Raw genomic sequence first — 13,301 nt, forward strand, 5'->3', positions numbered from 1 at the left:
GATGGTGCTGTTTGTTTGAGAGTGAGTGCATACTGGTTCTCAGATGTAGTATATTCTACATATCCGAGTGATGCTGTGCATTATTAAATGTTCTCAGTTTCAACTGATAGCATCTCATATTTCTTTATCTTAATCTAAAAGCAGTAAACAACCTTGAATATATTGCCAAATTGTTCTTAGTTTCAAAATCAGCAGTCCCCTCATCTAGAATCAGTGATGGCAAATAAACCAAGGACTTGACTTGCGAAAGGGAAGATGCCGATGGTGTTTGGAATTTCTCAGCCTTTCAGACATTAAATGCTCCTCCGGGAACCTATACACAAATATAAATGATGAAACAACCACTTTAAGGGAGAAAATTCATGCTATTCCATTCCTAAACCATATCAATACTGCAAGCCTTAATGTTCAATAACACAGAGTATAAAGGGAGTACGGGATGCAGTGCAGCTTTGGTGGTGTATTACCATCAGTTAATTATTTATCAACAGCAAATGCAGCTGTTTAACTTCATGTGTTCCACAGCCACTCAGGGCCTTCATTTATCACTACACAAATGTAGTTTAATCAAATAATTATCCATTAACGTTAAATATGGAAAAACTAGTTATTCAATATAATTGAACTTTTGAATCTTCATTCAATTGGCTGATAATAAAAGTTTCATAAATATGTAACACTGATAACTATGTGGTATTGATTAAACATTATGTTGTAAATGTACATTATGAAATTGTTCCTTTCAATAGTTGATTCCAGTCTTGGAATCAGTCTATATATTGGTGTTATTTGCTTCAAAATAATGAAAGGCGTTAACAAACAAAACAATGCTGATAAAAGGCTTGGCCTTATTTCTACGAGGATGCAGTCAAATCATTCTTACCAAATGTCAGCAAATATTTTTGTTAAATTTCCTCATTTTGTGCTGCATTAAGGCAGCAGTGCCAGAGAAAGAAATATGTAAGGTTATGGAAATGCCAGACTTGCAGAGTGTTTTGAAGCAAGGAGACATTATGCTTGCTGGGTTTTTCCGTCTTCATTCATCCAAACCAAGTTCTGTCTCCAGGTTCAGGGAATCGCCCCGGCAGCTGGACTGCTTCAAGTAATTATTTTCCTCTCATTTTATTGCAGAAAACAATCCTGAATATCTTCCAGATCTACTGGTTTGTACTTATAAAACTACTTTTAAATATGAAATATTTTTGACTTTCTGGGCTAATTTTATCCATTGTTTTTGTATGGATTAAATCAGAAAACGCTTTCTTTAAAAATATTCCATTTGAAAGTTTTGTGTGAAAAACACAATATTTTCTTGTCCTTTTGCAGGGAAATGTTTCACTTGGTGTAATTCCTTAAATGTGAACATTACTTTCAAAGACTCCATGTCACATCACAAAAATAGATAAACATGGTTGAAATCTGTCAAAATACTGCAATATTAACTGAGCATTGAAATAATTGCAATCATAATTTGAAAAGTGTATTTGGGATAAGATATGCACATTAAAAACCATAGATTTGCATTTGTATCTTCAGTCACAAAATGTTTTTAAAGTCGGTTTTCTGCCATCAGATTCAAAATCAGAGAATTTCGCTACATGATGGCAATGATATTTGCAATTGAAGAAATTAACAACAATGATTTATTACTTCCTAATGTTACTCTTGGATACATGATTTACGATGCCTGTTTTAATACTCACAAAGTGGTCAAAGCAACAGTAAATTTTATTGGTTCAGAGGTGATACCAATGCAAGAAAATGTCTGTCAACCAAGAACTGTTATCGGGAGTGCAAGTTCTTCCTTCTCTATTATTGTTGGGCGTTTACTTGGTCCATTCTATGTTCCACAGGTTCGTTGACAAATCATATAATATTTTCATGAGTTATACATCGAAATAGCATTTTTGCAACAACTTTGACTTTTTTTTTTATTTGTCATACTGCAAGAGATAAACCTTTCATAAAAAATAACTGGAATTAAAGATATTTGCAAATGGGAATTGAAAAGTTAAATGTTTTCTTTTTTTACTCTTTTTTTTTCTGTCTGGCAAACAAAATTGAAAATCATTCCAAACAGGGAAGTTCCTGTTTTTAAGGACATCATAAAATAAACAAACAACAAGCACAAAAATGGAATACAACATGTTGCAGTGCCTGGTTTCAATCACACGAATAACTTACTGTTTGTAACTGTGACATTTGCGGTAAACTTCCAGAATTAACTTTTTTATGCAATCTCTACAATCTTTATTAGCCCCTATTGGACTTATGCTGAAATGGGGGCTTATGGATTTGGTGTCAATATTTGTGTCCATGCGTGTGTGCATACATGCATCCTCAACCATATCTCGGAGATGTACAGACTGATTTTATTTGTACTTAGCACAAAGACAACACATGATGGTATACATATACACATCATGTTGTTTTGCGATGTGATCAAAGATGTCCAACTGGAGACCATTTTAGTTGTAAAAAAAATACCTGATGTTGAACACGGATTCAACCATTTCTCGGACATGCATTTTATGATTTTGTTCAAACTTGGCAAACAGATAACGAATGATGGATTATTTATGAGTGTCATTTTTTGTCTGAGATCAAATCCAAGATGGCTATCTGGCAGACATTTTGTTACTTAAATGCATCCCCAACTATTTATCAGAAATACATGGTCCGTTTTTGTTCAATCCTGGCAAAAGCACAGTACATGATGGCGTACACATGCACTCCACTTTATTTTGTGATTTGATCAAAGATGGCCTACTGAGAGACTGGTGGCCATTTTAGTTGTCAATAAATATAGGCAATCCATTTAACTCCAACCAACAAAATTACTAAAACAGCAGGGGCTATGACCTTTTATGTCTTTTTTAATCGTTTTATTTCAATTCAATTTTGTACTTGATCAATCAATATGAAAAACAAATCGCCTTGCTACTACTTCCAAAAACCTCCAGTTTTGCAGTATTTGGATATGTTATTTAAGGTGGTGTATAAGACTGCAACAACAGCATTAAACATCTGGAATTATTTTTTGCACAACCTTTAAAATCATTTTATTTCAGTTGAATAATATATTTCAACACTGTGCAGGATAAAGGTATTCTCTGAACTCTCCAGTTCTTTCTTGCTTTTTCATTTGTTTTCCTGTTGTTTTATATTTACCTCTGCCACTAACAGTGAAGGAATTTATGTTTTCATCCCTTTCTGTCTGTTTATTTGACTGTTTGTTTACAGGATATCTCAAAACGTTGTGGACGGATCGAGATAAAATTTTGTGAACAGGTTCGTTGTTTGATATGGACACAGTGTTTAGACTTTGATAAAGATCCGGACCGGATCCGAAGATTTGATTTTTAAAAGTGATTCTTCACCATTGAGAGATGGGGCTAAAAACGATATTTCGCATGATATCTCAAAACTTTGAAGACGAATTTGGATGAAACGTGGTGGACATTTTTGGTGTGTGTCAAGGAAGAATTTATTTAATTTTGGTGAAGATCCGGATCTGATAATTTTTTAAGTGATTCTTTGCCATTGAAAGATAGGGTTAAACCAATATATAGCATGATATCTCAAAAAGTTGCGGACGGATTTGGACGAAACTTGGTGGAAACGTTGGGTGTGTCACTAGTAGGAATTGCTTCGATTTTGGTGAATATACGAATCTGGAACTGGATACGATAATTATTTATTTTTAAAGTGATTCTTCACCATGAGATAGGGACAAAAACGATATAATACTGCATAGCATGATATTTCAAAAATGTATTGGGCCCAATATGTTCTCGTGGATCAGACATTATGTAGCGGAGGTATACCCCATACCGAGTGCCCTTCTAGTATGTTTTATATTTCATGACATTTGTCAAAGTTGACATGCAATATTTAATCTCCGCCATCGAAGATGGATGGAGGTAACTGCTTTCACCCCTTTCTGTTTGTTTGTTTGTTTGTAAACAGTAGTAGGGTGAATATACTGATTCTGGCTCACTTTTCCCGATGTAAATGAATGGAGGATTTTCAGCGATTCCCTTTTTTTTCCCTAAAAATAAACCCCCTTTTTATCCCGAGGTATATTTATTTGTCTCCCCTTTTAACCTGGAGGTTGAACCTCATTGAATTGAACACCTGGGGGTTGAACAGCTCACTCATTGAACCTATAAAGATTTGTTCATTCTCAAATTCCTTCAATAGTTTAATTTTCTTTGCACAATAATCCCCATCTAAAATATTGACAAACAAAACATTTGAATCTTTATATTTTTTAAGATACCCCTTTTGTGCCATTACAAAATGATAAACTTCTCTTAATGCTCTTGTTTGACCACCTCCTGAGCCACATATCATTTTGAAATTATAGTAAATTGTTTTTTCATTGTTCAATTGATAACCATCAAAGTTTTCAGTCCATTCAAGGATATTCATTTTTTTCTTTACATCCTCAAACTTACTAGTTTTTAAATTGATTCGCTTATTTGTTTTATTTACCTTTGTTTTAGTTATTTTTTCAATAAGACTTATTTGATATTTTTCACATTCATTATGTTTTCCATTTATATACCAAGACTGAGATTTTCTCCACTCTTTAGTTTGATTAATACTAACTTTAACCATTTATATATTGCGAAAAAACGCGGCGGTAGCCCTTAAAAAAACCCTAACCCATCTTCCCATCGTTAAAACACAATCTATTCTATTCACTCTATCATACAATATCCATATGGAACACAATCTATTCCATTATCTAAAATAAATCTCTTATCATCAAAGGCTCCTAATGGCTTTTTATTTACTTCTTCACTATATATGTTATGTTTATAACTTCTTATTGTATTCATTTTCCTATATTCTTCTTTCTTATTCATCAAACAATTATAATAATTTCTAAAAGTTATTGATTTCTTTATTACATATTTCTTTATCCCCTTTAACCTCTTATCAATCTGATCACCATACTTATAAGCATATGCCTTTGCTCTCAATCCAATAAACTCACTCATTACTTTTCCACCCAATTCATCCTTAAACTTACCAATAACCTTTTCATTCTTTTTCGAAAATAACTCGCTCTTCTTGCTGAAATTACTTGTATCATATACCCCAATATTTTTCTTCATATCTTCATAAACATCATCAGTTTTTATATCTCGGATAAAATTATCAGTGTCCATATACAACAATGAAACATTTTCACCATACTCTTTCTTTAAGTCATTATACAAATAATCATACATCAATATCTTTGATAAATCAAGAACTGCTGTTCCAATATAAATTGGTTTATCCATTACAATACTTTCCTTTTTCATATGAATTGCAGAAAAGTTCTCTGAAAAAACCTCTTCTCTCTCAAAACTTGGTTTATTTATCAATCTCGAAGCTTATTTCCAAGATGTTGCGAATCTAATGTTTTGACTGTTTCTAACATTTTCCATAGTCTTTCCAAATACAGCATTATTCATTAATTTATAAAAGTCCCCTTCAAATTTTACTTTTGTATTTGCTCTCATATCTGTATTGAATTGAATATACTTTTTCACCCAAGGACTTTGTTTAAATTTTAAAACTCTATGAATTTTAGCTACTCTCAATCCTTCTCTCAAAAACTGTTTTAAGCTTCTCTGATGCAAAACATATCCCTCTTTATCATAGAATGTTGTTAATAACTTTTCTGTTGATTTGCCTTTAATATTAAAACTTTTATGATAATCACTGAACCATTCTTTCTTTGGGGTTTCTTTCTCACATGCAAAAGGAAGGTCTTTATGCTTATTATGAAGATCACTCGGGTACCTCAAATCAACTTCAAAATAATAACCTTCTTCTTCTTCATTCAATTCCTCTTGAGAAGAAATAACAATATTCATCAAAACCTTTTCATAATCCTTTTCTTCCACCCACTCTAATTTACCATAAGGCAGAGATTGAGACATTGCCCATCCATACAAATTATTAGCATCAAAATACATCAAATAATTACTCTCTTTTTCACTATCATAATTTGGAAGATTTTTATAATTTGCTTTAGCATATCTTTTTTGAACATACTTGTGATATTCCACCTCTCTTGGACTTCTCAATCATCAAAAGCATATCAACATCACTGATTAAATCTATATCTTGTTTTGTCATTTTCAACATTGCACTCCAAGCTAAACCAGGAGCTGTGAAATAGTGGGCAGGATCTAATCCATAACAATTTTTATTATGACAGAGTGATCTAAAAGCCTCAAACACATCAGCTAACAATAAAAAATCTGTTTTTAGATATAAATCATGATATTCTCCAAGGTTCTTTATCTTAAATATTTTCCATATTTCTTGTGCGTGTTTATATTCCTTATCACTTATCTCTTCTTCATAAAGGTTATTATAGAAACTTTCTTTTGAAGGAAGTTGTGTTTCTTTAAATCTCATAAATGAATCCATATAATCAGAAGGATAAATTCCCTTACTTGTAAGAATTTTATCTTTACTTTGAATTTCATTCCTTGTTTGAATTTCCTCTCTCGTAAGAATTCCTTCTTTAATCAGAATTTCATCTTTAATCAGAATTTCCTCTTTAGTTAGAATTTCATTCATTGTTCGAATTTTCTTTATAATTAGAATTTCATCTTCAGTTAGAATTTCTTCATTAATTTCCTCATTAATTGGAATTTCCTCTTTACTTTGAATTCTCTCTTTAATCTGAATTTCCTCTTTAGTGAGAATTTCCTCTTTTGGAAAGAATGAATTAAGATTTGGAAAAGAGTCCGTGGAGCTTAGATTTGATGCGAGGTAGGCTAGTGGTGTTCCCATAAACTTGTAAGAATCTAGAAACCTAATACGAGTTAAAGGTTTTGTGAATATCATTTTTGTAAATGAAATATACTTTTGACTTGTGTTTGTTATTGCAGAAATATTCCCTGGTGTTTTTGAAAGTTCATTTATAAATAGATGTGTATCATAGTTGGCGCTGTTGTGAAGAAAGACTGGAATAAAAGAAGGTAATTTATAATTAAGATTACAACAGGAATGAGCGGGACCTCTATATTTACCAGTAAGATGACAATGATCCCTAACTTTAGACTACTTAATTTCCCCCTCACAAATATGACAGATATTGTTCTTTCTAAATTCTAATTTTTCTTCTTTGGTTAATTTCATCGGTTCATTTGTTTCTTTCATTAATTTAGTGAGTCTTATACAATCCTTTTCTAATCGTTTTATAAACTCTTGTGAAGCTTTTTTTCCACAATAATGTTCAAGTTTGTTATACTTTTCTCCAACAGATGATGTGATATAATAACAGAAACCACAAGGAATATGTTTTTGATATTTATTTGTATATGATTCGTTTGGATTAGGAGAAGCAGTATTAATCTTTTTAAGGATACACTCAAAATCAGCGTATATCACAAATGGGTGCATGATAGATTTATTATAATCTTCAAAAGAAATCTTTTCACCAGGTTTAGGCATTGTAATTACAGCTGATTTATGATTACTACAATATTTTGAATGTTGTTCTAATCGTTCTTTTGTATGAAATTAATTAAGACATCGCTTACAAGGATATATTTTATTTGCTGTTCTGAATACCTGAGAAGAGATTAATCTTGATAAATTATTGATGTATGTGTAATGTGAATTCTTTCCAACACTAAAATATAAAAGATCAATGTGTGTTTCTTCATTTTTATAGTTGTTTGAAATTTTTAATATTTGAACTTTGTTTGTATCCGTTAATCCATATACATTAATAGAAAGATTATTCTTTTTCTCAAATTTAGGAATATCTGTTAGTGGAATTGGGAATTTAAAATCTTTAATGTCCAAGGTATTCTCATATTTCATATATTGTTTTACTCTTTCTGAATTACATTTTGGTGGATGAAAGTGAGCAAGAACAGACCAGAGAAAACATTTATTATCATTGTTCTTAATATTAACAACTGCCTTCTTTAGTTTTATTTCTTTTGGTAATTCAATATAAGAAGAAGCTTTAAGAGGGTTTGATTTTAGAATGTGTATATCTAAAAAGATGATTTTTTTTAATATTGAAACCACTTCCTACCACTGTATTATCAACATCCTCCTCTTGTCTTGATCGTTCTTCATTAACCCCACTATTCAAAAAATCTTGAAATGATGTTATAAAATGTAGATCTGTTCTCATATAAGGAGTATGTTCTTCATCTTGTCTTTTCATATTCATTTTCACTCCCATATAAAACTTTAAAGTTTTCATTTCTTTTAATGTCTTTTTAATAAATTTTTCAACATCGGGTTTCACTATTTCAATTGATTCAGCTATTGATGATGGACCGGGTTCTCCAAATTGAAAAATCCTTATTTTTATATGCCCTTTAAATGCCCCATCAGTGTTTTCAATATAATAGTCTCCCTTTACTTTAAACTCATTTTTCTTGTGTTTTTGTGATTGAAGATGTTTATTATAACTGCTCTTCAAAACATCCTTTGAACAGATATCACAATGTTTTCTTTCCAACTCAAGAGGAGATATTTTATGAAACAGATTAAATGTGTGTTTGTTGGTTCGGAGGTGTTTTCTATAATGTTTATATTTGTGATTACAAACATCGCAGTATGTTGTATTCACCATATTTATATAATAAATCTTTGCTTAAACTAAAATTTTCTTGATGAAAATTTCGTTTATTTTACAGGTGAATCTGTGCTTAAAACCATTTTATCCTCCAACTTTTTCACTTAATAAATACAATGTTTCAAGACACAAAAGACAAGTTTCAATCAATCTCTTCATTTGTTAAAGATACTGAGAAATATGTCAAGGATGTAAAATTGAACAAAGATAAATATAACAACTATTGGATAAAAACTATTATGGTAAATAATATGAGTTCTTCAATTTCCTTCAGTGGAAGGGCTTTTAGTATACCTGGTAGAACATCAATTAAAGTATTTCTAACAAAAGTTTCTCCTCTCCTTCTAGTAATATATTCAAAACTAGAAAAAGCAATGAAACAAGAAAAAGTATCAAAAAACAAAAACCTTATGGATGAAGCTTTAGAAAGAAAAGATAAGACCATCTGTAATATGCAAGGAGAAATTTGTATTTTTTTCAACAACCTTAAAGATGTAAATCCTGATGAAATAAAGGATGTTAATATATCAGGTGAAATGACATTTCGTTCAATAGTAATTAACGATCATTTTAAAATTACCTTTAATATAAAAAATGTTGTCGTTGAATCTGATAATGAAAAAAAGTATATCGATATCGATGGTAATATTATTAAATATGAGTCAATATACAACTGAAAGTATAGATGAATTTCAGTTTAAGTAATGTTTTACTTTATAAATATGCGAGACTTTTCTGATTCTCCATGTGACAAATTTGAGAATTGTCCTGCGTGTGAAAGACGGAGATTAAACACAGAGTCAAAAGCCTAAAAACAATGTATATTCTGTGATTATCTTCTAATTAATGATAATAAAAAATATAAAAAGGAAAATAATTCTTTTAGATTTACACCAAAAATGAATTGCATTACAAGATTGATTAGAGAAATGAATGTAAAGTATGTGGGTGATAACACAACTTTCCTTACAAGGGAAGAAACTGAACGTATAAGAGAAATGTTTAAAGGATTGTTGTGAGATATTATTCATGGATGTAATTTTCAGGGAAATATCAACACAAGATATTGTATAAATAAAATAATGGATTATCTTGAAATTAAACCTGAACTTGGGATAAAATATAGAGTTTCTAAAAAAGCCAACAATAAATTAAATAACCTGTTTTCCAAATATATAAATGAATGATTTTTTACCTATTTGTCAAATTAAGATAAAATTTAACAACCATAAAAATCTCCCAAATTCATTAAGATGTCTCATAGTTGGTTCAAGTGGATGTGGAAAAACCTGCTTACTTTTAAAAATGCTCCTCACTCCCAACTTTTTAGATTATGATAATTTAATAATTTGCACAAAGTCGAGTTTTCAACCAGAGTATCAATTACTCTCACAAGGTTTTAATGCTGGTCTTCAAAAAGAAGATATAATCGGTTTATTTAAACATCAAAAAACCTAAATGATTATAACATTGAAGATATCATTCAACTATTTTGTGATACACAGAGATGTAAAAAGATATCAAATCCTATAACTTGTATTCTTAGTGATAATACGGATGATATACCGTCTCCTCAAGATTTGGATAAATCAAAAAAGAACCTCGTTATCTTTGATGATTGTGTTCATGAGAGAAACCAAACGGTAATGGACAGCTACTACACAAGAGGGAGACATTCTTCTTGTAATTGTATTTATCTTAGTCAATCGGACTTTCAACTTCCTCGTCGTTCCATCAGAAACAATGCTAATACTTTTATTTTATTCAAGTTAAATTCAATAGATATCAATAATTCTTGGAGAGATAATTGTTCTACATTATGTAGTAAAAAGAAATTTGAGGATTACATGAAGCACACGACTGAAAAATATAAATATATTGTTGTGAAACAAGATGAGATATTAAGGGATATATTTTTTGTTTTATAAACAATTACATATATAAATGACAACTATTATTATAAATCTTATGGGTAAATCTGCTTCTGGAAAAAACTTTCATAAATCAAGGTTCTTGTGTAGTACAAATGAGAATATTGTAAATTTACTTAAAAAACACCCCTGTGATACGCATTGTATCAACAACAACTAGAGCAATAAGACCTGGAGAAGTAAAAGCTGAAGATTATCACTATATTTCAGTGGAGGAACATATGCGATTGTGAATGAAGGACAAATATTTGAGGAGGTTTCTCTTGGTACAACAAAATATTCACATTGTAAGAGTGAGTTAAGGAAACTAAAATCTGGTGGTGGTGGGATATTAGAAACTAATCCAGAAGGAACGAGACAAATTATTAAATATCTGAGCGGAGTGAAGATTTTATCATTCGGTTTTGATGTTGATGAAGAAACTCAACGCAAACGTATGAAAAGCAGAGATGCAAGGATTAGTGAAGAAGAAATTACAACTCGCATTAATGTTAATAAAGAATTTGATGAAATATTTAAAGAAAAGGATTTATTTGAACACATCTTCTTGAATGATGGAGAAAAGGAAAATTTCCCTGTTGATCTTTACAATTCATTAAATTATATTTTACAATAAATAAATGGAAGCAAAAGAAAGAGCAAGAAGATTTAAGGAACATCAAGAGTTGGTTTCAAAAGTTGTAAAACAACAGGAAGACATAAAGAAGAAACGCAGACAGAAACTTACGGGCGAAGAAGCATTTGAAAGAAAACAAGAGAAATTTTTTAAACCACTTTTAAAAACTTCCCAAGAAAAAATGAAAGATGTTTCCACAGTTCCCACAGTAGAATATACTCCTAAAAAACTTAAAATGTTAAAAGATTTTGATCAAATGACGGAGGAAGAATTAGAGCATTTAGGAGAATTAGAATATGACGAAGGTTTATTTCAACAACTGGAAGAGATTAATCAACCCCCTGATTATATTGTGAATGCTGTTCAAAACAATGAATATTCCGCGGATTCAAAAACCAAAGCAGGACTCATTCCAACAGAACAACCAGCAATATTTCATCTTCTTCAAGAAAAGGTATTGATATTTAATGATGAATTAAGGTTCTTGGGTTCTGCTCAACCCCCTGTTAAACTAACTCCGAGATTAATGTTTCTTCTCACAAAAGATGGAAGACAAGGTTAAACTGTGAGGGATGAATCAAAGTATATTGATAAACCATTGGATATGGAAAATAATGATGATTGAGTATATATTGATCTGCTGAACACTCTAAATTATAAGGTTATTCTTTCTGGTAAAAGTAGGAAGAATGAGAAGGAGAAACACATTATTCAGGCTTTAAGTATCCTTGGTTCAGGTGTTAATTTTCTTCCAAATGACCCATCGCAATTAGTTAATAGATTGTTATTGTTGTTAGGCAGTAAGAAGGCTGGAAATAACAATTGTTTTAATGAAGCATCAGCCATTTTAGACCAGTTGATGAACATGAAAGTAATTAATAAATATCAATATAAAGACATTTTATCTCATATTAAATAAGATGAGAAGCACAATCCTCAGTGTCAATTTCACAACAAGCGACCACACATCTTCATTCCCATACCCACTACAACTTGACACAACAAAATAATATGAGGCATCTTTATTGTCCATGGAAACTTATAATACCTTATTTAATATAACCGAGAAAAATGACAAGTTTAGTTATAATCCGGGAAGTGGATACAAAACGATAACAGTCTCACCCAGAGCATATGAGATTTCTCAAATATCTTCCGAAATTGCTCGTCTTATGAAAGAACAGGGTGATGAACCAAAAAATATTGTTATAAACATTCAAAAACATACTTCTAAATCAACGTTTAAAGTTTAAAATAACTACAAGGTTGATTTCACAATTGATAATTCATTTAGAGAGTTATTGGGTTTCTCCTCAAAAAAGGTTGAAACTAATGGGACGTTTTACAGTGATAATGTCATTCAAATATCCTCAGGAATAAATTCAGTGTTAATTCACTGTGATTTGATTGATGGTGCTTATAATGATGGAAAAAAAACAAATACAATATTTTCATTCAGCGCATACTCAATCCCAATTGGTTATAAATTCAATATGGAACCCAAAAATTTGGTTTATCTCCCTGTGTCAGGAAAAACCATACACAGAGTAAATTTTAGGATAACCGACCAAGATAATCGTGTGATTTCTTTTAATGGAGAAGTTATATCCATCAGAATTCACCTACGTGAAGTTTTCCAATAAATAAATGCGATGGTTATTGTGAGGAAACACGAGTTGGGAAAATATAAAATAATTACAGGGGATGGGATGTTCCTTTCCCCATACTACAAGGGTGAAGGTATGTATCTTGGTAGAGGATACTATAAACCTAAGAGACAAAGGGGTGTTGGACATCAATTTAGAGGAGATGGGATAATTGATACTCAAATGGGTATTGGTTCAACTATTCTTAAACATAAAGATCTAATTGGTTCAACTGCTTCTGCTGTGGGAAATGTAGCAGGTGCTGTAAAGAGCATAAAAGATGCTCAGAAGGAATCTCATAAATTACAAGCAATAAAAGAAATTAAGAAAAGCAAAACTCAGTTGTCCCTCCAAGAACGACAGAAAATAATTCAAATACTTGGATCAGGGTTTCAAAAGTTTTAACATCTTTTTTCCTAAATAAATACAAGTATGGAAGCAATTGATAGTATCTATGATTTGGATGATACTATTATTATCTCAAACTCCAC

The 13,301-nt window shown here is 31.0% G+C and overlaps 1 protein-coding gene across 1 annotated transcript in view; it reads left to right on the forward strand.

Moving 5' to 3' along the window:
- The first annotated feature begins 823 nt into the window (after window positions 1-823).
- Window positions 824-13,301, forward strand: part of LOC147035842 (extracellular calcium-sensing receptor-like) — a 41,858-nt gene continuing 29,380 nt past the window's right edge. The window contains exons 1-2 of the mRNA XM_085869717.1: window positions 824-1,102; window positions 1,574-1,853. Of these exons, the coding sequence (XP_085725843.1) occupies window positions 828-1,102; window positions 1,574-1,853 (555 nt within the window). The 5' untranslated portion in view covers window positions 824-827. The remainder of the gene's footprint in view (window positions 1,103-1,573; window positions 1,854-13,301) is intronic.

The sequence above is a fragment of the Eptatretus burgeri genome, chromosome 1, assembly GCF_056783735.1.
Source record: "Eptatretus burgeri isolate ZD-2024b chromosome 1, Ebu_testis_v1, whole genome shotgun sequence".
Lineage (NCBI taxonomy): Eukaryota > Metazoa > Chordata > Myxini > Myxiniformes > Myxinidae > Eptatretus > Eptatretus burgeri.